Genomic DNA, 21,006 nt, shown 5'->3' with positions numbered 1-21,006 from the left:
TGATATTACTTTATGTTTTATGTAATATTGTTTATGATAGTGGGATTAAAATGAACTGCTCTAAGGTACTTATGGAGTGTTGGAGCGTGGCCAAGTGGTTAAGGCGTTTGTCTCGTGATCTGAAGGTCGCTAGTTCGAGCCTTGGCTGAGGCTGTGTGTGTGTGTCCTTGAGCAAGGCACTTAACCACACATTGCTCTGCGATGGCACCGGTGTCTGGCTGTATGGGTCCTAATGCCCTTCACTTGGACAGCATTGGTGGGAGTGGGGAGGGGAGACTTGCAGCTTTAAAAAAAACCTTGCTGGAAAATTTCCAAGGCACAAATCCATGGTCTATCGAGACTAACAGAGGCCTACATAACAAATCCCCATAAGTGGATGTAGCAGGAGGCCATCAGTCCAACAGGCCCTAGTTGACTCCCAGCAGAGTAATCATCATCCCATTCTACCTTTCTTCCTGTACCCTTGCAACTCATTGCCCTGTATGCCCTTCAACATCCCCTTCTCACAATAAAAGGTATTTTACAGCAGCTTATTAACTTACCAGCACTTGTTTGGCATGTGGGAGGAAACCAGAGCATTCAAAATAGGCCCATGTGGTCACATGGAAATGTGTAAACACCATGGCAACTGAATGAACGTGGGTTCCTGAGCTGTGAGGCGACGGTACTGTCATGCTTTTCTGTGGGATGATGTTACATGATGGAAGTTGGACCAGATTATTGTAGTGTTATAACATTGAGATACCAATACTGTAGCTTTGTGAGAAGGCACCATTGAAAATCTTAATATTTTGTTTCTAACCAAATTTTGTCAAATAAACTTAACTTCCTTTCTGAAAAGACCATAATTCCCTAACTAATACATATACTGTACAACACTGAACTGTACATTGGAAGATAATTTCCTCTTAAATGAATAACAAAATGGTTTTGATTGAATATATATTACCGAGCTGTTAGCACTACAAAAATAATTGTATGTTAGCTATCAATGTGTGAATTTTCTCTCAAATATCTAATGGAAGATAGACAAAGTTTTCAAGCAAAATGTGCTTGCTGCATGAGCTGGCAATTTATTTTAAAAGTTTTCCATTCTCTGCATTCAAAAAACAATCTGCAAGTCCCCAAATCTGCTTTTGTGCTTACACATTTTCATGAATGTGATATGAAGCCTTGTTTATTTTAAATATTTTAATCAAATCAGAAAAAATTCCATATTTTTCTGTATTGAGACAGTCTTTAGCAAAATAAGATGTAGAGCAGAATAACCCATGTGACCCCCCCCAGTAAGTCATTATTTATAATTTCTGTTAATTATTTTCCATAATTTCAACTTTATTTCATAATCTTAATTTGGCATTCTATTGATACATTAACTTTAAAGCACATTTCCTGCTTTCTACATTCTGGTTTGGACTGAGTGCCTCAGTGAGGATTATTCTATCAAAATAATTAAAGAATTTCTGTGCTTACCTTCACAGTTCTCCTGCAAGGTTGTTGTCCTGAAACAGGTTCATTTTCAGATTATTCAAAGTCCTGTATGAAATCTGGAGTGAATGGGCACAGAAATAAAGTAAAAGACCTAATACTGATTTTGTTATGATAAAGATTCTCAAGTTTAGTTACAATTTTTGACCTCATTAGACAGATTGTTTGTAAGATAGGATTAACCATGAAATTGTCCTAATATCACCTATCCCTTTTTGCAAATGTATTAGCAGCCTCCTGTAGGAATATTTTACACACCTCTTTGAAAATTTTAAAGCAATGTGTGCTTGCTGAAAGAGCTGGTAATTTGAAAAAGAATCTCGTGATTTACTGGCACATAAGATGAATAAACTCTTGAGCTTCCAGCCGGGTACAGGTATTGATTATAACCAACATTTCGATGACAACTTCTGTCATCTTCATCAGGGAATCCTGTAAATGCCAGCTGACCTGAGTCCCAGGCCACCTTTGACCTCCATAATCTGTAATGGTGTTTATGGATGGTTTTAATCTGGTATTTCCTCAGGATTCTGATGATCCTTCCAGAAACCAGCCTTCCAGCATTTTCCCTGTAAATGCAGAGTAGCAGGATGCATGGTGGAAACCTGCATTAAGAAGCACAGCTGTTTATTCACAATGGCCATAGGAATGACTTCGAAGGCACTAAATTACTGTGCTGTGCCAATGGCTCTTAGGACCACGTGGTAGAAATAAAACTCGAGCAAAAGAATTTTAAAAAAGACGAAGCTCTTGCTCTAATAAAGAACTAAAATTCGATTGTAAATGAGGGAGAACAGAAATCTGATTGGGAGGGAAGGACTATGGTGGTATAAATACCACTGGACTAGAGTTGCCCAGACATCATCTGTAATGAAGAAGGTAGAGTTTGTCATTGAAACTTTTGTTATAATCGATATCTGTACCTGGTTGGAAGCCTGAGAAGAGTTTATTCGAGCAGGTCATTTATTTTACAGGTTTATCATTCTCTGCATTCGAAAAAGATCTCCTGTTAAAATTAATGTTTTTCCATTAATCTTGCATGATCATTATTTTAATACGTTACTTAATAATTTCAGATGTGATACCCAATAGTGATGTCGTCATTTCAAGTTTCAAGGAAACCACACTTGCCGAAGACACACATCAATTCTCTCGAGTAAGAAATCAGCAATCAGATCACCTTATGGAACCTGACATTTCCATTTGCACAGTCCAAGGAAGTGAAATGAAGATACTGATATCATGTGGTCAGGGAGACTATGACTATGATGCCTCATTTCCTCTACCAGCTACCGAAGAAGGAGCAACAGCTCTTGTCACAACCAAAACTGCAGAGCGCTGTGACTGTAGATAAGTGTATTATTTCAGCAGTCAGGAATGCTTTTTGAAATACCATGAGCTGATATTTAGAAATTTGCAGAATGATTCCTGAAGATGACATGTTGCTGTTGTAAAATTCTGCCTTGTGCAATTTGACTGCCTTGCCTATGATATGATGGCAACTACACTTCACAAATACTTGTGCTGTAAAGTATTTTGAGATATTTCAAGATTGCAAAAACTCTCAAGGTGCCATAAAAATGTCAGGCTTTTCTTTCATTTGCTTTTTTTTTTGCAGAATGATCTTCACAGGGGCTAACCCTTAAGGTTGAACTGATTCTGCTGATCCAAAACTGTTGGATCTCCTTTTTTTTAATAACTTTTTTGGATTTTTGTTGTCAACTGCCATATTTTGGTTTTTGTAGTTTAATTAAGTTGCGGCTTCAATATGTTTCCGTTTCTCTTGCTTAATTTCTTGTTGTCATGACCCTTAACTGATTTCAAAGTTTCTAATCAGTTCAAACAGTTGTGTTTTCTTCTAAGGTTTCTTTATTGCTATATTCTGTTTTCCTCAATGTTCTGTGTTTTACCATAGTGATATTTATAATTTATTACCTTAACCATATAACAATTACAGCATGGAAACAGGGCATATCGACCCTTCTAGTCCATGCTGAGCGCTTACTCTCACCTAGTCCCACCAACCTGCACTCAGCCCATACCCTCCATTCCTTTCCTGTCCATATACCTATCCAATTTTTTAAAATGACAGTATCAGTGTAGTGTAGTTTGTATTTGTTTGTAGTTTGTAGCTTTAGTGTAGTTTGACAATATTTAAACTTAGTTTTATTTTCTTTGCTCTTCATACAGCTAGCAATTTTTTCAAATCACTTTTGCATTCTACTTTTTTGTGCTTCCTCAGTTGTGTCCTATTTTTGAATTTTCTCCCCCCCCCCCCCCATCTGATTAAGATTTTGGTTTGCAACATTATTCAAGCTCCTCAGCTTTATTTCATTGAACAAAGCTGAAGGTCAAATGCAAGTGTCAGAGAAATTGTCATGAAGATAGGCAATGGCAGCCAGGCAAAGGCTACATAACTTTACATTTACTGCAAATAATGAGAAATATAAACACATTTATTTGAAAAGAAAAAAAGACAAGATAGTATGATTCAAAGATAATTATGAATCTTAATGTTAAGCAAATGAAGTAGAAAAATTGTGAAATAAATTGTTATGAATGTACCACAGCTCTGAGGGGCCGAAGGGTGCGGGGTAGCCCCCTCCTTTGTGAGAATCGCAAGATCACTATTGATTTGGGTCAGGAGACCCAGGAAATGAGAGAGAGACGTGCCGAATGTCTTGTTCCCCCCCCCCCCCCACCCCCTGGCGATATAAAGCTACAGGAAACGGCCTTTGTCTCTTGGAGACGGACTTGTGGATTGCAATACTGTGCTACGTGGAAGCCCTCAGGCAAAGTAGGCTGGTTGAGGGAGGGATTGCCTCATCCCAACCTGATTGACATCTCAGACCCTGTGAGTCAGGATAAAAGAGGGTCTGTGGGAACAGCCCCTTCAGATGCACCAGAAGAAACACTAGCGATCCCGTAATAGCTGAAGCCGGTGGGAAGGCCACGTGTGTTCAGTTCCATTTGCCCCGGAACCGGTGCCCTTTACCACGGAAAAACGGCTTTTAGCTAACAACGGGGAAACCAACTCCCAACGACTCGAAGGATTGACATCATAAAAGGACTGGGCAAGTTTTAAACCCGTCTTTCTTTCAAACCAAAATGCTGCAGCTTGAACGAACTATCAGTGACTTTTATATTTCCATCGGACAATAATTATCCCCTAGACAACAATAGAGCTATTTCTTATTGATTATTATTATACCCGCGCATTTAGATTTAGTATTGACGACGTATATTGTTCGTATGTTTGCATTGATATTATTTTGTGTATTTTTATCAATAAATACTGTTAAAATAGTACCATCAGACTTCAACGGACCTCTCTATCTTTGCTGGTAAGTGACCCAGTTACGGGGTTCATAACAAAATAATTTGCTTTTATAAATTGTCACATTATTTGGTATTCTATGTCCAAATCTCTGAACGGACTTGAGTTTGTCCATCCCTGTCAGTGGGGCACTACAGTAGCTTAGCGAGTAGTGCAACATCTTGGGTTGTTCTGAAGTTTGGAGTTTAATTCTGGTGCCATCTAGGGAGTTACTGTATATGCTCTTGTTTTCTCCTACAGTCCAAAGACATACTAGTTGGTAGGTTGATTGGTAATTGTAAAAATTGTCTTGGTGAGGCTACTGTTAAATACGTGGGTTGCTGGTTAGAGCAGCTCATTGGGATTCAAGGGCCTACTCTGCACTGTAATCTCTAAATAAGTAATTAATAAACATAACCACCTCCAGTTTTACAGTTTTTATTCTCAGATGTGTGTATACACACACACATCACCTCCCCTCACCAAACCAACTGTTGGCAACCTTGAAACCTATTGCCTTGGTTTCACTTACACACTGCAATGGATTCAGTTTTCATGAAACACTGAATGTGTTGAGGAGTGAGGGGTTGTTGTATCATCAACTGATGATCCAGCATCTTTAATTTCTAGTTCCTTGGAGGAATCCCCCCCCCCCCCAAGCCGTCATTATTTCTAGCGAAATCATCCTTTTGCACAGTACAGCATACAACACCTTCATTCAGGTATTTAAAATAAATTTAAAATCCACTCTGAAGGGATTGTGAAAACTGTAATTCTGCAATCCACACATATTAGGGTAGCATTTGTTACTTGGTGCAAATTTTGACATGAAAAATCAAACCAGAAACCTGTCAGTGTCAAGTCTGAGGTGAAGTTTCTGATTTTTTTGCACACCTTCCGTCAGAACACAGAAAAAGGAAGAAAACTCAGTCACGGTTGCAGATTTCACGTGCAATATTTTCAGGTACTTCATAAACACGGGGGGACAACGTTTAAGTCCCAAGCAGGACTTCGCTTGACGCGTCGAGACGAACAATCCCGCCCCGTGAACTCTGAGCATGCGGGACTCTCTCCGCGCTCGGCCTCGTGCGCGTGTGCAGGAAGTCACAACAATGTCATGCGCACTGCCGGGCCTGTGCCGGAAAATGTTGTAGAATCATTGCCATCGTGAAGATGGTATTTACGTGTCAGCCACTCGCCTGACGTGCGCTGTCTGGGGGCAACCGGCGGGACAATGAGTGGTAAATATGCAGCTTGTTGAGGGAAATGTTTTAGTGTGTGCCGCTGGCCTGGTGGTCGGGCTGTGCCGCGGGCCGGGGCTGGTGACAGGCGATGGGACTCGTGTCGGTCTACTGTTTGTTATTAATTTCATGCCAGCGGTGTGACAAGCATTGATCTTTGTTTCTGTTTGATCCTGTGTCATTTTAAACTTTAAAAAAATTTTTTTTAAAAGTTACTTTAAATAAAGCAATATTTTACTTTGTTGTGATTTTTGTTGTTGTTAACCTTCGGCCGGTCCGGGGTCCAGTCCAGTCACCAAGGGAGTGAGATCACTGTGGCTGAATCTGCATATATTGTTGGGAAGTTGAAATCATGAAGTGAAAGTCTTTGTCGACTGGAGATTATGGTTAAAAACACATTCATTGAAAGAAATTGAAGACTTTGCAACTCCAACACATACCCTGCTAAATCTAGTTACATTATAGCGTAAAAAACAACGAAATTCTAATAACTCTGGGACCGGTTCAGTTCCAAAACATGCGGGGGTTTTGTCAGGTGGGAAGAAGATACTTTGGCAGTTGTGGGCGAATAAGTTTTAAACATGTTCTCAACTTTAAATTGTTTACAAATTGTCGATGCCTGATACATATATATTTGAGAAGTTAGGTGCATAATCTTCCACAGATAATACTTTTATGATTTTAATGTGATTAATGAAAATTATTAGAGAAATTACATAACTACTGAGAATTTTTGGTTGAAATGTACTGTAAAATAAAATAAGGAAGTATTACTTTCCAGTTAATTGGGAGTTGCAGTTTCCTTCTTCTCAGACTTGCACTGAGAAAATTATGTAATTTAATGAAATGAAAGTTTTTGCAAGAAAATAATTCTTCAACAGATGAACTTGTTCTACCAAGTTTGTTTTGTTATGTAACATTCATTCACTACTGAGTGTGTCCAATGTACTTCAGTATTTAGATAGTTCAGAGGAAAACTAACCTCTCTGAATTACATTTTGCTTATTCTGAAATAGATATTTGGAATGACAATGTTTTTAAGTGTATCTCATGACTAATATTTTTAAACTGATACTTTGGAATCACTGTGAGTAACTTTTCATTTTGCATACGTGACTAAATACTGGAACAATATTTGAAAGATGGAAAATCATTTAGTATTTACAACATTAAATACAGTTGCAGTTTTAATACTTTTACATATTATTTGCCCTATTATAGGAAAGATATGAAGCCTTTTGAGAGCGTGCTGAAGTGGTTTACTAGGATGCTGCCTTGGTTAGAGGCAAAATGCTGCAGGGAGAGTTTGGACAAAGTTTGGTTGCTTTCTCTGCAGTGCAAGGGGCTGAGGGGGGATATGTTAGATGCTTATAGGATTGAGGATATTGCACAGTTAGGGTAGACAGCCAGTATCACGGTAAAATGTCCAATACTGGAGCGCATTTAAGATGAGAGGGATGAGCACAAAGAAGAGTGTAGGACAATTTTTTTGAGCACAGTTAGTGGGTGCCTGGAATGTGCTGCTGGGTTAGTGGCAAATGTGATAGTGGAATTTTTAAAGGTTCATTGATATTGTGTAGACAAATGTGTTTGTCTAGTTAGGCAATTACTCATTAGTTTGGCACAATGTTGTGGACCAAAGGTCCTGTTGCTGTGTTGCACTATTGTATGCTCTGTCATAATCTTCAATTAGCAGGAATTCTGCTGATAATGAAATTTTAGGTCTGACATCTAGCAACATTGAAAATACACGGAGATGTGGGTGTAAATGAAAATTGCTGGCAGTTGTTCTAGAGGCGAGGAATAGGCCTAAAAGATCTGGATTTTTTTTTTTGTTTGCCCAGCTCTAGTGTTCAAAATGTTCACATCTTAATATATATTAAACAGAGATCTACTTGTGATCTCTTTGTTGATTTAAGACACTCTTAGTATAGTATGAAAGGACCTTGGATTTCCCCTTTCCTTTTAGAAATTACACTAGGAGAGGAAAATGCATCAATTAACTTTTCATATCCTGTTCCTGGGAAAGGTGAACATAGCTTGTTTAATTATTTAAGTTTACATAATGACCCAGTTAGGTATTTGACCTAAAGTGAGCTGATTCTAATTGACAGCTGATGTTCTTTGAATACCAGGCAATTATTATGTGCCTGGGATTTCCTACATAATCAAAGGTCAGAATGTTTTGGAGAGATTTTGAATGAAGGCCAATTCCTTGTAAAAACTAGATTAAATTGTGACTGGAATTTGTAATCAGTATCAATTCAATAGTTTGGAAATTAACTTCAAAGTGGATGATTACATATAAGAATGATGTGCATTGACTATGGTTTAAAATCAAAATGATTTACATTTAGTTTGTCATTTATCCATGTTCTCTTGTTCAGTCACTACTCCTTGGCAGCCATATAGAGCGGGATTAGTAAGAAATGTAAAGTAGGTCACTTTTTCTCCAAGGCCACTAAAGAACTGAATTTAAAGGTTTTAGAGAGAAAAGTTCAAGCACGTATTTGGGGCATTTCCTGGATGGTGAGGATTCTGTAAGATTGATGCTAGCTTCTTGTGGCACCTTCTTTTGACAATGTCCTCAGTGGTGGGGAGGGTTGTGCTTTGGTGGAGCTGGCTGACTCTACAGCCCTCTGAAGTGTCTTCCGATCCTATGCATTGATAGCAAATGGTGATGCAACCAGTCAGAATACTCTTCATCATACAGCTCCTCAGACCCCTAATGAAGGATAGCAACTGCATGCCTTCTTCATAATTGCATCAATATGGTGAGCCCTGGAACTCTGAGATGTTGATTCCCAGGAACTTGAATCAGCTCACTCTTTCCACTGCTGACCCCACAATAGGGATTGGTACTTGAGGCTCCAGCTATTTGCAATATGTATCAATGATTTGGGGAAACCAAATGCAATAAATTAATTTTGAGAACAACATAAAGCATGGGGTTGTGAATAGGGCATGAAGGGTCTTCAAAGTGATTAGGCAGGTTAAGAGTGAGTAAATACATGATATGTGCTGTATAATCTGGAAAAGGATTAAGCTTTCCGAATGTGGCATGGTATCATGAAATTACCTTGAATGCACAACTTGGAAATCGCTCATTCAGCCCAAATAAATTGTTGGTGTTATGTTTCATCAAAGCCTGCTCCCACTAAGGGCATCTCCTGCTCCTCATCATCTGATCTAACCAGGACATCTTTGTATTCTTTTACAGTAATCCCTCAGCTTTCTTAGAGATGCTTCCCAAAAACAACAGCAAATCCCAAAAGTTGCAACTTAATGTCTTAGGCTTGATGTGAAGGTTGATCTTCAACTTTCTTATAAGCTTAGTACAAATAATTGCTGTTATAAACTGACATTCTAGATGTATCTGATATTCCTGAAGCCTGATTCATTTGGCATTTAGTAAATGATGTATCAACTGCAAATAATGAAATAATTATTGAATGAATACAGATAGACTTGGCAAGCATTTGGATCACAATTTTTTTCATTGTCCTTTACATAATAGAAATGCAAACATACATCAATATACAGAATAAAATTCCTCCAGCATGTTGCTGACATTAAATTAATTAATATTCCGATTTCTAGAGTTTATCCATTGGAAAGTTGTACTACAGATGTTCTTAATGTCTTAATATGATATCAAATTTAATGTCTTTGAATTTCACTCAACTCATGGTTATTGATCATTAACTAAGTCAATACGAATCACAATATTACAACAAATAAAATATTTACAAAATATATGCATTATCTGTACATTTCCCAAAAATCTGGTAGTTGATTTATATCTTCTTTTTGTGCAGAGGATTATTTTGGCATAATATTTGCTTTTTTTCTATGTCATTTCCATCGGGGTCTCAGTACCCAGTTCTTGCCTTGGAATATGCTAGTCTTCAACGTTGACCATGGCCTGCAAGTTTTGAGCAGACCAAGCAGACAGTCTTCAAGCACAGTTGATGCTTTTCTCACTTGGCTGTCTGGGACAGCCCATCGAGTTGAGCGTCCTATGTTCCACCCCAGTTTATGATAACACTGCTGAAAAACCACTATCTTTTAAGACTTCAGTGAGTTGACTTTATTGAAACGGATGAATGATGGCAATGGTGCAAATGAAATTGTCTCTGGGCAGCATGTGGAGTCATTAGCGCCTGATTGCGCATGCAGGATCTGATTGAAGTGTCCATTTTGTTGTCATTTGGACAGCCTTCGTGTTTGTGGTAATGACTGACATCCTGCTTGAAGAGCTACCTGACAAGATTCACTATCTCTTTTTCCTACAGGACACAAGCATAGTGTTGTGAATCACTGCGTGATTGGTGTAAAGTTAGGAAAAGGGGAAGTACAATGTGATCTTAGTGTTCTTGTACATCAGTCACTGACAGTAAGCATGCAGGTACAGCAGGCAGTGAAGAAAGCTAATAGCATGTTGGCCTTCATAACAAGGGGAGTTGAGTATAGGAGCAAAGAGGTTCTTCTGCAGTTGTACAGGGCCCTGGTGAGACCACACCTGGAGTATTGTGTGCAGTTTTGGTCTCCAAATTTGAGGAAGGACATTCTTGCTACTGAGGGAGTGCAGCGTAGGTTCCTGAGGTTAATTCCCGGGCTGGCGGGACTGTCATATGTTGAAAAATTGGAGCGACTGGGCTTGTATACACTGGAATTTAGAAGGACGAGAAGGGATCTGATTGAAACATATAAGATTATTAAGGGATTGGACACGCTAGAGGCAGGAAGCATGTTCCTGATGTTGGGGGAGTCCAGAACCAGAGGCCACAGCTTAAGAATAAGGGGTAGGCCATTTAGAACAGAGTTCAGGAAAAACTTTTTCACCTAGAGAGTTGTGGATCTATGGAATGCTCTGCCTCAGAAGGCAATGGAGGCCAGTTCTCTGGATACTTTCAAGAAAGAGTTAGATAGAGCTCTTAAAGATGGTGGAGTCAAGGGATATGGGGAGAAGGCAGGAACGGGGTACTGATGGTGGATGATCAGCCATGATCTCATTGAATGGTGGTGCTGGCTCGAAGGGCCGAATGGCTGACTCCTGCATCTATTGTCCACTGACTTATAGTCAAAGATACAAACATTGTACAAACACTTTTTTTAATAGTTGATATTTTCCATGTAAGTGTAGTCAGACCTATTTTTTTGCAACACAGGAGATGACAAAACGCCAGCATTCAGTGAGTCTTGGTGTTTATATACTTATAAAAGCTTTGTATACTTATAAATATACTAGCTATTACAGTCAATGGCTCTGGTGGAACGTGCCATATTTACCAATGCTTCCAGTCAAACTGTGGCTGATCTCACAAATACGCCAAGTCACAGTCAGTAGATTAGTGGATATTGATAACTTGGTGTATACAAGGATTGTGTGGAAACGTCATTTATATGTCCAGAGAGGTGGAAGATGTCTCTAGTGACATAAGTATGTGATAGATCACATTTGCCTAACTTAGAACAACTTTGAGAGCATGTAGTATTTGATGATGAGGTTTTCTTCTACAATCTGGAGGAAGTACCATTCCCACAATCCCAGTCAGTTCTTGATGCGTCAGGTGAAGGAGACAAAAGATTTGTAGTGCTGTTGGGGAGTGTTTTGAACGAACTCGGCAGAGAGATGTGAAAGGCGAGTAAAGCTAGAAGTTCAAAGCAGAATAAAACACAACTGTTTAAAGGGCAGAACAAACAAAGATTAACTGGCTTTGCTTAGTAGCGTTCATCGTTAAGTCATGGTCTTTTCTCATTACGACCATCAGGATGGAGATGACGAGCCTGCCCATACTCAATGTTTTAGGAACAACTTCTTCTCCTCTGCCATTAGATTTCTGAGTGATCTATGGAACCACAAACAGTAATTCACTATTTCTCTTGTGCATTACTAATTTATTTCTGTTGTAACTTGTTATGCCTGCACTGTACTGCTGCTACAAAACACCATATTTCACAATAATTCTGATTCTAGCATATATCTGAATAATGTGGTGTTGCCTTTGTTGAGACTTGCTCTAGCCTTTAGGTTATTTTTGATTAGTTGCAGAGGTTTATCAATCAATGGACCTCTGATAAATCTGAGCGGAAGACAGGAATGTCGATCATACACATCCTGAATGCCTTCACGCCTTTTGGTGCACTGAGCAGCAACCTACCCATTTCTTTAGCATTTATCTGTTTCTTTATGAGGCCGAATTGCTAGCTCAATGCTCAACCTGTGGATAGAAAGTGTGCAAGGAGCCGGCCAGATTCCAACTCGAGACCACTTGCTTCAAAGTCCGGTGCAGATGCCGCTACACCACCTGCTGGCTAAAATTATGACAATGTACATTAGTTATATTAACCTGAGATATGGGCGTGCTATTCTGTTTAAGCTCTCCTCTTCATTCAAGCTGAATGATTATTGTTCACATTGGTTTCATGAGCATTAGCAGATAAGAAATACAGCACTAGCCTTGAGTTGATGCGATTGATGACCTTGGATAGTGTTTGGAGGAATTGATCACCAATATCTGATATATTCTCTTTCCACTTGTTCTTGCACGTGATGGTGATGACATCTGCTTATGGGGTTGTGATATGCTGCCAGCTAGAAACAGGATATGTCCAGTAGATTCTGCATATATCATGGAGATGGTACGTTACATCGAGATGGTTCATAGAGGGTAGATTATTAGACCAATACAAAAAAAGCCAACACGGTTTCCTGAAAGGAAAATCCTGCCTGACTAACCTCCTGCAATTCTTTGAGGAAATTACATGCAGGGTAGACAAAGGAGATGCAGTAGATGTGGTGTACTTGAATTTTCAGAAGGCCTTTGACAAAGTGCCACACATAAGGCTGCTTAGCAAGATAAGAACCCATGGAATTGCAAGGAAGTTACTAACATGGGTGGAGCATTGGCTGGTCGGCAGAAAACAGAGTGTGAATAAAGGGACCCTATTCTGGCTGGCTGCTGGTTACCAGTGGAGTTCCACAGGGGTTGGTGTTGGGGCTGCTGCTTTTTACGATGTATGTCTATGATTTGGACTATGGTATTAATGAATTTGTGACAAAATTTACCGAGGATACAAAGATTGGTGAAGGAGTAGTGTTGAGGAAATAGAGAGCCTGCAGAGAGAATTAGTATAGTTTAGGGGAATGGGGAGAGAACTGGCAAATGAAATACAATGTTGGAAAATGTATGGTCATGCACTTAACCATATAACCATATAACAATCACAGCACGGAAACAGGCCATCTTGGCCCTCCTAGTCCGTGTCGAACCCTTAATCTCACCTAGTCCCACCTACCCGCACTCAGCCCATAACCCTCCACTCCTTTCCTGTCCATCTACCTATCCAATTTTACCTTAAATGACACAACTGAACTGGCCTCTACTACTTCTACAGGAAGCTCATTCCACACAGCTATCACTCTTTGAGTAAAGAAATACCCCCTCGTGTTTCCCTTAAACTTCTGCCCCCTAACTCTCAAATCATGTCCTCTAGTTTGTATCTCCCCTACTCTCATTGGAAACAGCCTGTTCACGTCAACTCTATCTATCCCTCTCAAAATTTTAAATACCTCGATCAAATCCCCCCTCAACCTTCTACGCTCCAATGAATAGAGACCTAACTTGTTCAACCTTTCTCTGTAACTTAATTGCTGAAATCCAGGTAGCATCCTAGTAAATCGTCTCTGCACTCTCTCTAATTTATTGATATCTTTCCTATAATTCGGTGACCAGAACTGCACACAATATTCCAAATTTGGCCTTACCAATGCCTTGTACAACTTTAGCATTACATCCCAACTTCTGTACTCAATGCTTTGATTTATAAAGGCCAGCGTTCCAAAAGCCCTCTTCACCACCCTATCTACATGAGACTCCACTTTCAGGGAACTATGCACAGTTATTCCTAGATCTCTCTGTTCCTCTGCATTCCTCAATGCCCTACCATTTACTCTGTATGTTCTATTTGGATTATTCCTGCCAAAATGTAGAACCTCACACTTCTCAGCATTAAACTCCATCTGCCAACATTCAGCCCATTCTTCTAACTGGCATAAATCTCCCTGCAAGCTTTGAAAATCCACCTCATTATCCACAACACCTCCTACCTTAGTATCATCGGCATACTTACTAATCCAATTTACCACCCCATCATCCAGATCATTTATGTATATTACAAACAACATTGGGCCCAAAACAGATCCCTGAGGCACCCCACTAGTCACCGGCCTCCATCCCGATAAACAATTATCCACCACTACTCTCTGGCATCTCCCATCTAGCCACTGTTGAATCCATTTTATTACTCCAGCATTAATACCTAACGACTGAACCTTCTTAACTAACCTTCCATGTGGAACTTTGTCAAAGGCTTTGCTGAAGTCCATATAGACTACATCCACTGACTTACCCTCGTCAACATTCCTCGTAACTTCTTCAAAAAATTCAATAAGGTTTGTCAAACATGACCTTCCACGCACAAATCCATGCTGGCTACTTCTAATCAGATCCCGTCTATCCAGATAATTATAAATACTATCTCTAAGAATACTTTCCATTAATTTACCCACCACTGATGTCAAACTGACAGGTCTATAATTGCTAGGCTTCCTTCTAGAACCCTTTTTAAACAATGGAACCACATGAGCAATACGCCAATCCTCCGGCACAATCCCCGTTTCTAATGACATATTAAAGATCTCCGTCAGAGCTCCTGCTATTTCTACACAAACTTCCCTCAAGGTCCTGGGGAATATCCTGTCAGGACCCGGAGATTTATCCACTTTTAAATTTCTTAAAAGCGCCAGTACCTCCACCTCTTTAATTGTCATAGGTTCCATAACTTCCTTACTTGTTTCCCACACCTTAGACAATTCAATATCCTTCTCCTTAGTGAATACTGAAGAGAAGAAATCATTCAAAATCTCTCCCATCTCCTTTGGTTCCACTTTGGTGGAAGGAATAAATGGACAAACATTAAAGGTGCATGCTGCAAGAGAGGCCCATAATTTTACATTTTATCACCACTGAAAAACTGCTTTGAAATTAAAATCGTCATTTTTGTATAATGAACTTATTGATCAGTAAAGTGGTTGATATTAGAAGTTAACTTTTACCTGAAATCTTTCTTTGCGAGTACAGAAGGTTGTATTTTTTTTTGAGTGGTTTTGAGAACAGCCTTGAAGTATTACTTCTGGTCTGCCTGATGTTCTCTCTACAAGGCAACTTGGAACAGTATGTGTTTCAGGAATGTGGCATCAGACAAGTCGACTAGGTGCCTGCCCATGGAATTGACCGAGTGTACTTAGGGCCTTAATGCTGAGGATGTTGATCTGGAAAGGAATCTGATATTGTCAATAGATTTGATTTTTTTTAAAACAATGTGCCAAATCTACGAGGGGCCTGTAGCCATGAGGGACTGCCAGTTACTAATCTTCACTCCTGCTGTAGATTATACTAATGCTGATAGAAAATAGTGTTGGTTGGTGGAGTGGACTCAATGGGCTGAATGGCCTACTTCTATTCCTATATCTTATGGTCTTATGGTTTCCTCTACCTTTCTATGGCTTTCTGAATGCTTTTGAGAATGAAGAATATCGTGTTGTTTGCTTTGATTGTTTCGTTTGCGTGCATTGGGTAATCAGAGGGATTTGATGCTTTTCCAATCTGCATCATCACTTCCAAATTCCTCATTTTTTGGGTTACCAACACTCTGTTCAGCTTCCTCATCTCTTCCCCTTGGTGATGGTAACCCATTAAGAAGCAGTGAAGAGAGAAGAGTACTAGCATCACATCACTGGATCAGACCATGCCTCTGGGACTCAAAATGAAGTCTTTCCTTGCCCAGACTGACTACTGGCACAAAAGTGCTGCACAGCTTGGCATTTTTTTCTGGTTCAACTAGGGACCTTGGACTACCCACATAACTGCTGGCTGTGCTTGATCATCCAGCTACAGAGAAGATGCAGTTGAAATCATCCTCAAACTGGCCAGGGCATTGTTGCTGCTGGAAGGGATTAACAGTTCTTCAAAATTGAGTGTTTCAACTTGATAAGTGACAATAGAACATGTTCACACATGGCATCTACTGCGACAGTCAGCCACCAAACATCTTTGGTAATGTTTTTCTGTGATAGAATTTCCATGCTTAAGGAAAGGCAAATGTTATCTCTGGTTCTGTGGAACTGCCATCATTAGTGCTGCAGTAGTTCCTCTGGTGTGGTGAATTATGTGCCTGTAATGGTCTTGATATGGCAAGCAACCTTAAGGTTGAGTGTATTGATTATAATGGTGCCACCATTAATGGGTGCAGTTTTGAAATCTAGCAATTGTAAATATAAAGATAAAAGTCATTTTCAACCGTTCAATGACTGAGTTCCAGAGTGCCCTTGGCATGGATCCATTGGATGATGGCAGTTATTGATAAGTAGTGAGGAAAAGAGAGACTGTAGCGTATAGAGTTTGTTGAGTGATGATTTGAGTATCTGTCAGTTCAGGTGACAACTTTAACTCTTTCAGAGCTTTTAGTATGTGAGGTCTCAATGTCTTGATAGTTAGATATTTTTTACCCCAGAATTTGATCTTATTGCTTATCTGTAGACTTTAATGTAAGCCCAAGGAAATTTGTGTGTCACAGACATTGTGAAATTAAGGGATAAGATAATGACAAGTGACCATTAAAATGTCTAAGTGGTTTATGAGTCTGTGTTAATGGAGACGTGTTGTTTGAATGAAATAGGAAGAAAAGAGACTGATACTGTTGTGGCGACCCATTTCCTAGCGTATCCGAACCGACTCACAATTAGATAGCCTACGGGGGTTTGCGAGCACAGAGCTTTGGAGCCTCTGCGCCATGGGGGGCCGGTTGACAGAGGCTTAAAAGTGAGGCTGAAGTTTTCGAATAAAGTTTTTTTCCTTCGACTGCAGTTACCGACTCCGTGTCGTAATTTTAGCGCTGCGTGTAGCACTCCGCTACAATTGGTGACCCCGACGGTCCAAACGATTTTTGGACCAGAAATGACCGACGCCGCCTCTGTTCATGCGGTTTCGTTGAAACTGCCAGGTTTCTGGGCACAGCGCCCGGACCTATGGTTCCAGCAAGCCGAAGCCCAATTCCACGTTCGCCAGATCACCTCAGAAGACACCCGCTACTACTACGTGGTGAGCTCCCTCGACCAGGACACAGCGGCCCAGGTCGCGGAGTTCGTACAGTCGCCCCTGGCAGACGGCAAGTACACGGAATTCAAAGCCCTGCTCCTCAGGACTTTCGGACTCTCACGGCGCAAGCGGGCTGCCCGTTTACTGCACCTGGATGGCTTGGGCGACAGACCTCCATCGGCTTTAATGAATGAGATGTTGTCTCTCGCCGACGAACACACACCCTGCCTCATGTTTGAGCAGGCATTCCTGGAGCAGCTGCCCGAGGACATCCGCCTGCTGCTGTCCGACGCGGATTTCAGTGACCCCCGGAAGGTGGCAGCCCGGGCGGACTTGCTGTGGAACGCCAAAAAGGTGAGCGGGGCGTCCATCGCACTGATCTCCCAGCCCCGCTCCCGGCAGCAAACCAGTCCAGGCCCGGCCGCAGAGCCCGCTAAGCCCCGGCCCAATGAACACTGGTGCTTCTACCACCAGCGGTGGGGTGCAGAAGCCCGCCGTTGTCGCCCGCCCTGCAAGTTCCCGGGAAACGCCAGGGCCAGCCGCCGCTGATGGCTACGGCGGCTGGCCATCGGGATAGCCTCCTGTATGTGTGGGATAGAAGGTCGGGACGCCGGTTTTTGGTCGATACTGGGGCTGAGATCAGCGTTTTACCTCCGACGAGTTACGACACCCGCAGCAGGGCACCGGGTCCCCCCCTGAGGGCCGTGAATGGCAGCACCGTAAGGACCTATGGCACCCGCCAGGTGCAGCTCCAGTTCGGCTCCAGCCAGTTCACGTGGGACTTCACACTGGCCGCCGTAGCCCAACCGCTTCTGGGTGCGGATTTTTTGCGGGCTCACAGCCTGCTGGTCGACCTGCCCAGGAAGAGACTGGTACACGCCGAGACCTTTCAGACGTTCTCCCTGGGAGCATCTGTCGCACCTCTGTCAACTCTGCGCCCGACTGAGTGAGTATGGTCTTACAATCAATCCTGCCAAATGCCAATTCGGACTCGATACCATTGACTTCCTGGGCCACAGAATTACTAAAGACGGGGCAACCCCTCTGCCCGCTAAGGTAGATGCGGTCCGCCACTTCCCCCGACCCACCACGATCAAAGGCCTTCAGGAATTCGTAGGTATGGTCAATTTCTACCGCTGCTTCCTCCCTTCAGCTGCCCAGATCATGCGCCCCCTGTTCGCCCTGATGTCGGGTCCGAGCAAGGACATTACCTGGGACGAGGAGTCCGCCGCCGCTTTCGTTCAAACGAAGGAAGCTTTGGCGGACGCCGCAATGCTAGTACACCCCAGAATGGACTCCCCTACCGCCCTCACAGTGGACGCATCCAACACGGCAGTCGGTGGGGTGCTGGAGCAGCTCATCGCAGGTCGCTGGCAACCCCTGGCGTTTTTCAGCAAACACCTGCGACCACCGGAGCTTAAGTACAGTGCTTTCGACCGGGAACTGTTGGCGCTCTATCTGGCAATCCGGCATTTCAGGTACTTCCTAGAAGGTCGGCCCTTCACCGCGTTCACGGACCACAAACCGCTTACCTTTGCGTTTACGAAAGCATCCGACCCCTGGTCATCCCGCCAGCAACGCCACCTGTCCTACATCTCTGAATACACGACGGATGTCCGGCACGTCTCGGGTAAGGACAGTGTCGTGGCGGATGCGCTCTCTCGCCCTACCGTTCATGCCCTTTCCCAAGGGGTAGACTTTGAGGCACTGGCAGAGGCGCAGCAGGCGGATGAGGAGATTCCGAGTTACAGGACCGCAGTCTCCGGTCTGCAGCTCCAGGACCTCCCCGTGGGCCCGGGTGAGAGGACCCTACTCTGTGACGTCGCCACCGGCCAGCCCCGTCCAGTCGTCCCGACAGCATGGCAGCGCCGCGTTTTCGACTCCATTCATAACTTGGCGCATCCCTCCATCCGGACAACTGTCCGGATGGTTTCCAGCAGGTTCGTTTGGCACGGACTCCGCAAACAGGTCAGTGAATGGGCCAGAACGTGCATGCACTGCCAGACGGCCAAGGTGCAAAGGCACACCAAAGCCCCACCGCAGCAGTTCCATCCCGCCCACCGGCGTTTCGACCACATTCATGTGGATATCGTGGGCCCCCTGCCAGTGTCGCGCGGAGCGCGTTTCCTCCTGACTATCGTGGACCGGTTCACAAGATGGCCAGAGGCGGTCCCGCTCACCGACACCACCTCCGAATCTTGCGCCCGAGCCCTGATCGCCACCTGGATATCTCGCTTTGGTGTACCAGCCCACATTACCTCCGACAGAGGTGCCCAGTTCACCTCCAGCCTGTGGTCAGCTATGGCCAGCCTTTTGGGGACTCAGCTGCACCACACAACTGCCTACCACCCACAGTCGAACGGGCTAGTGGAGCGTTTCCACCGTCACCTGAAGTCGGCCCTCATGGCCCACCTGCGAGGAGCCAACTGGGCGGACGAGCTTCCCTGGGTCCTACTCGGCATTCGCACAGCGCCCAAGGACGACCTGCACGCCTCGTCGGCCGAGTTGGTATACGGCGCGCCCCTGGTCGTCCTCGGGGAGTTCCTACCAGCCCCAAGGGGGCAAGAGGAAGAACCCGCAGCAGTCCTGGGCAGACTACGTGAGAAGCTCGGTAACCTGGCCCCCATACCCACTTCACAGCATGGGCGGCACCCGACCTGCGTACCCAAAGACCTACAGAACTGTAAGTTTGTGTTTGTACGAAGGGGCGGGCATCGGCCACCGCTGCAGCGGCCATACGAGGGGCCGTTTATGGTGCTCCGGAACAATGGGTCCACGTTCGTGCTGGACGTTGGGGGGAAGGAGGAGGTTTTCACGGTGGACCGCCTCAAACCGGCCCATGTGGACCTGGCGCAACTGGCCGAGTTTCCGGCGCCTCGGCGCAGAGGCCGACCTCCCAAGCAGGTTCTGGCCCAGACTGTGGACATTGGGGGGTGTATCGCCGGTTCTGGTGGGGGGGTTATGTGGCGACCCATTTCCTAGCGTATCCGAACCGACTCACAATTAGATAGCCTACGGGGGTTTGTGAGCACAGAGCTTTGGAGCCTCTGCGCCATGGGGGGCCGGTTGACAGAGGCTTAAAAGTGAGGCTGAAGTTTTCGAATAAAGTTTTTTTCCTTCGACTGCAGTTACCTACTCCGTGTCGTAATTTTAACGCTGCGTGTAGCACTCCGCTACACTGTGATATGAACAAAGGTTTTGGCTGTCTGTTGATGACTCAGTGTTTGTGAAACTTCATTGTACATATACAACCCTGGGATTAATTTTCTTACAGGTATTCTTAATAAATCCATTCTAGAATAATAACCATAATAGAATAAATGAAAGATCACACCAACTTTAGCATTCAGCCGCTGTGTAAAAGACAACAAGCTGTACAAATACAAAAATAAATAATAAAATAATAATAGTAAATTAATATCTTACATTGATTTCTCATCTTTTTTTTTCCAGTCCTGAGAAGGGTCTTGGCCCAAAACGTTGAATATTTACTCTTTTACATAGATGTTGCCTGGCCTGCTGAGTTCCTCCAGCATTTTGTGTGTGTGCTTTAAATAATTGGGTCAGATTAACTTAGCCTGCTGCAGGGAGGAGCATGAGGATAGGTTGGAAGAGGGGTACAAAGTAGGGAGAGACCTGCTTGGTTTTAAGTCTAATGTCCTTTTTCGTTATCTTTCCTTCACATCTCTGCTGTATAGGAATCTGCTTTATGTTTGCCGTAGATCTGGTGCACTTTTGGTTGCCCCTGGTTTCCAGCACATTCACTATTCATTGCCATTGACAGGTGCAATGTATATTC

At 42.9% G+C, this 21,006-nt stretch overlaps 2 protein-coding genes across 7 annotated transcripts in view; both read left to right on the top strand.

The window, feature by feature from the left end:
• The window catches only part of LOC132398799 (tumor necrosis factor receptor superfamily member 17-like), a 57,489-nt gene extending 52,733 nt beyond the window's left edge, over positions 1-4,756 (top strand). For all 3 annotated transcript variants that reach the window (XR_009513799.1, XR_009513798.1, XM_059978643.1), the window contains one exon: positions 2,565-4,756. Coding sequence is in view for 1 of the 3 variants with exons in the window: in XM_059978643.1 (XP_059834626.1) it covers positions 2,565-2,842 (278 nt within the window). In the remaining 2 variants the exon portion in view is untranslated. The remainder of the gene's footprint in view (positions 1-2,564) is intronic.
• Positions 4,757-5,888: 1,132 nt separating this feature from the next.
• The window catches only part of snx29 (sorting nexin 29), a 572,982-nt gene continuing 557,864 nt past the window's right edge, over positions 5,889-21,006 (top strand). For all 4 annotated transcript variants that reach the window (XM_059979337.1, XM_059979336.1, XM_059979338.1 and 1 more), the window contains exon 1: positions 5,889-6,045. In XM_059979337.1, the coding sequence (XP_059835320.1) occupies positions 6,039-6,045 (7 nt within the window). In that variant the 5' untranslated portion in view covers positions 5,889-6,038. The remainder of the gene's footprint in view (positions 6,046-21,006) is intronic.

Source organism: Hypanus sabinus, chromosome 9 (genome assembly GCF_030144855.1).
Source record: "Hypanus sabinus isolate sHypSab1 chromosome 9, sHypSab1.hap1, whole genome shotgun sequence".
NCBI lineage: Eukaryota > Metazoa > Chordata > Chondrichthyes > Myliobatiformes > Dasyatidae > Hypanus > Hypanus sabinus.
This window is presented reverse-complemented; position numbering and strand designations above follow the sequence as displayed.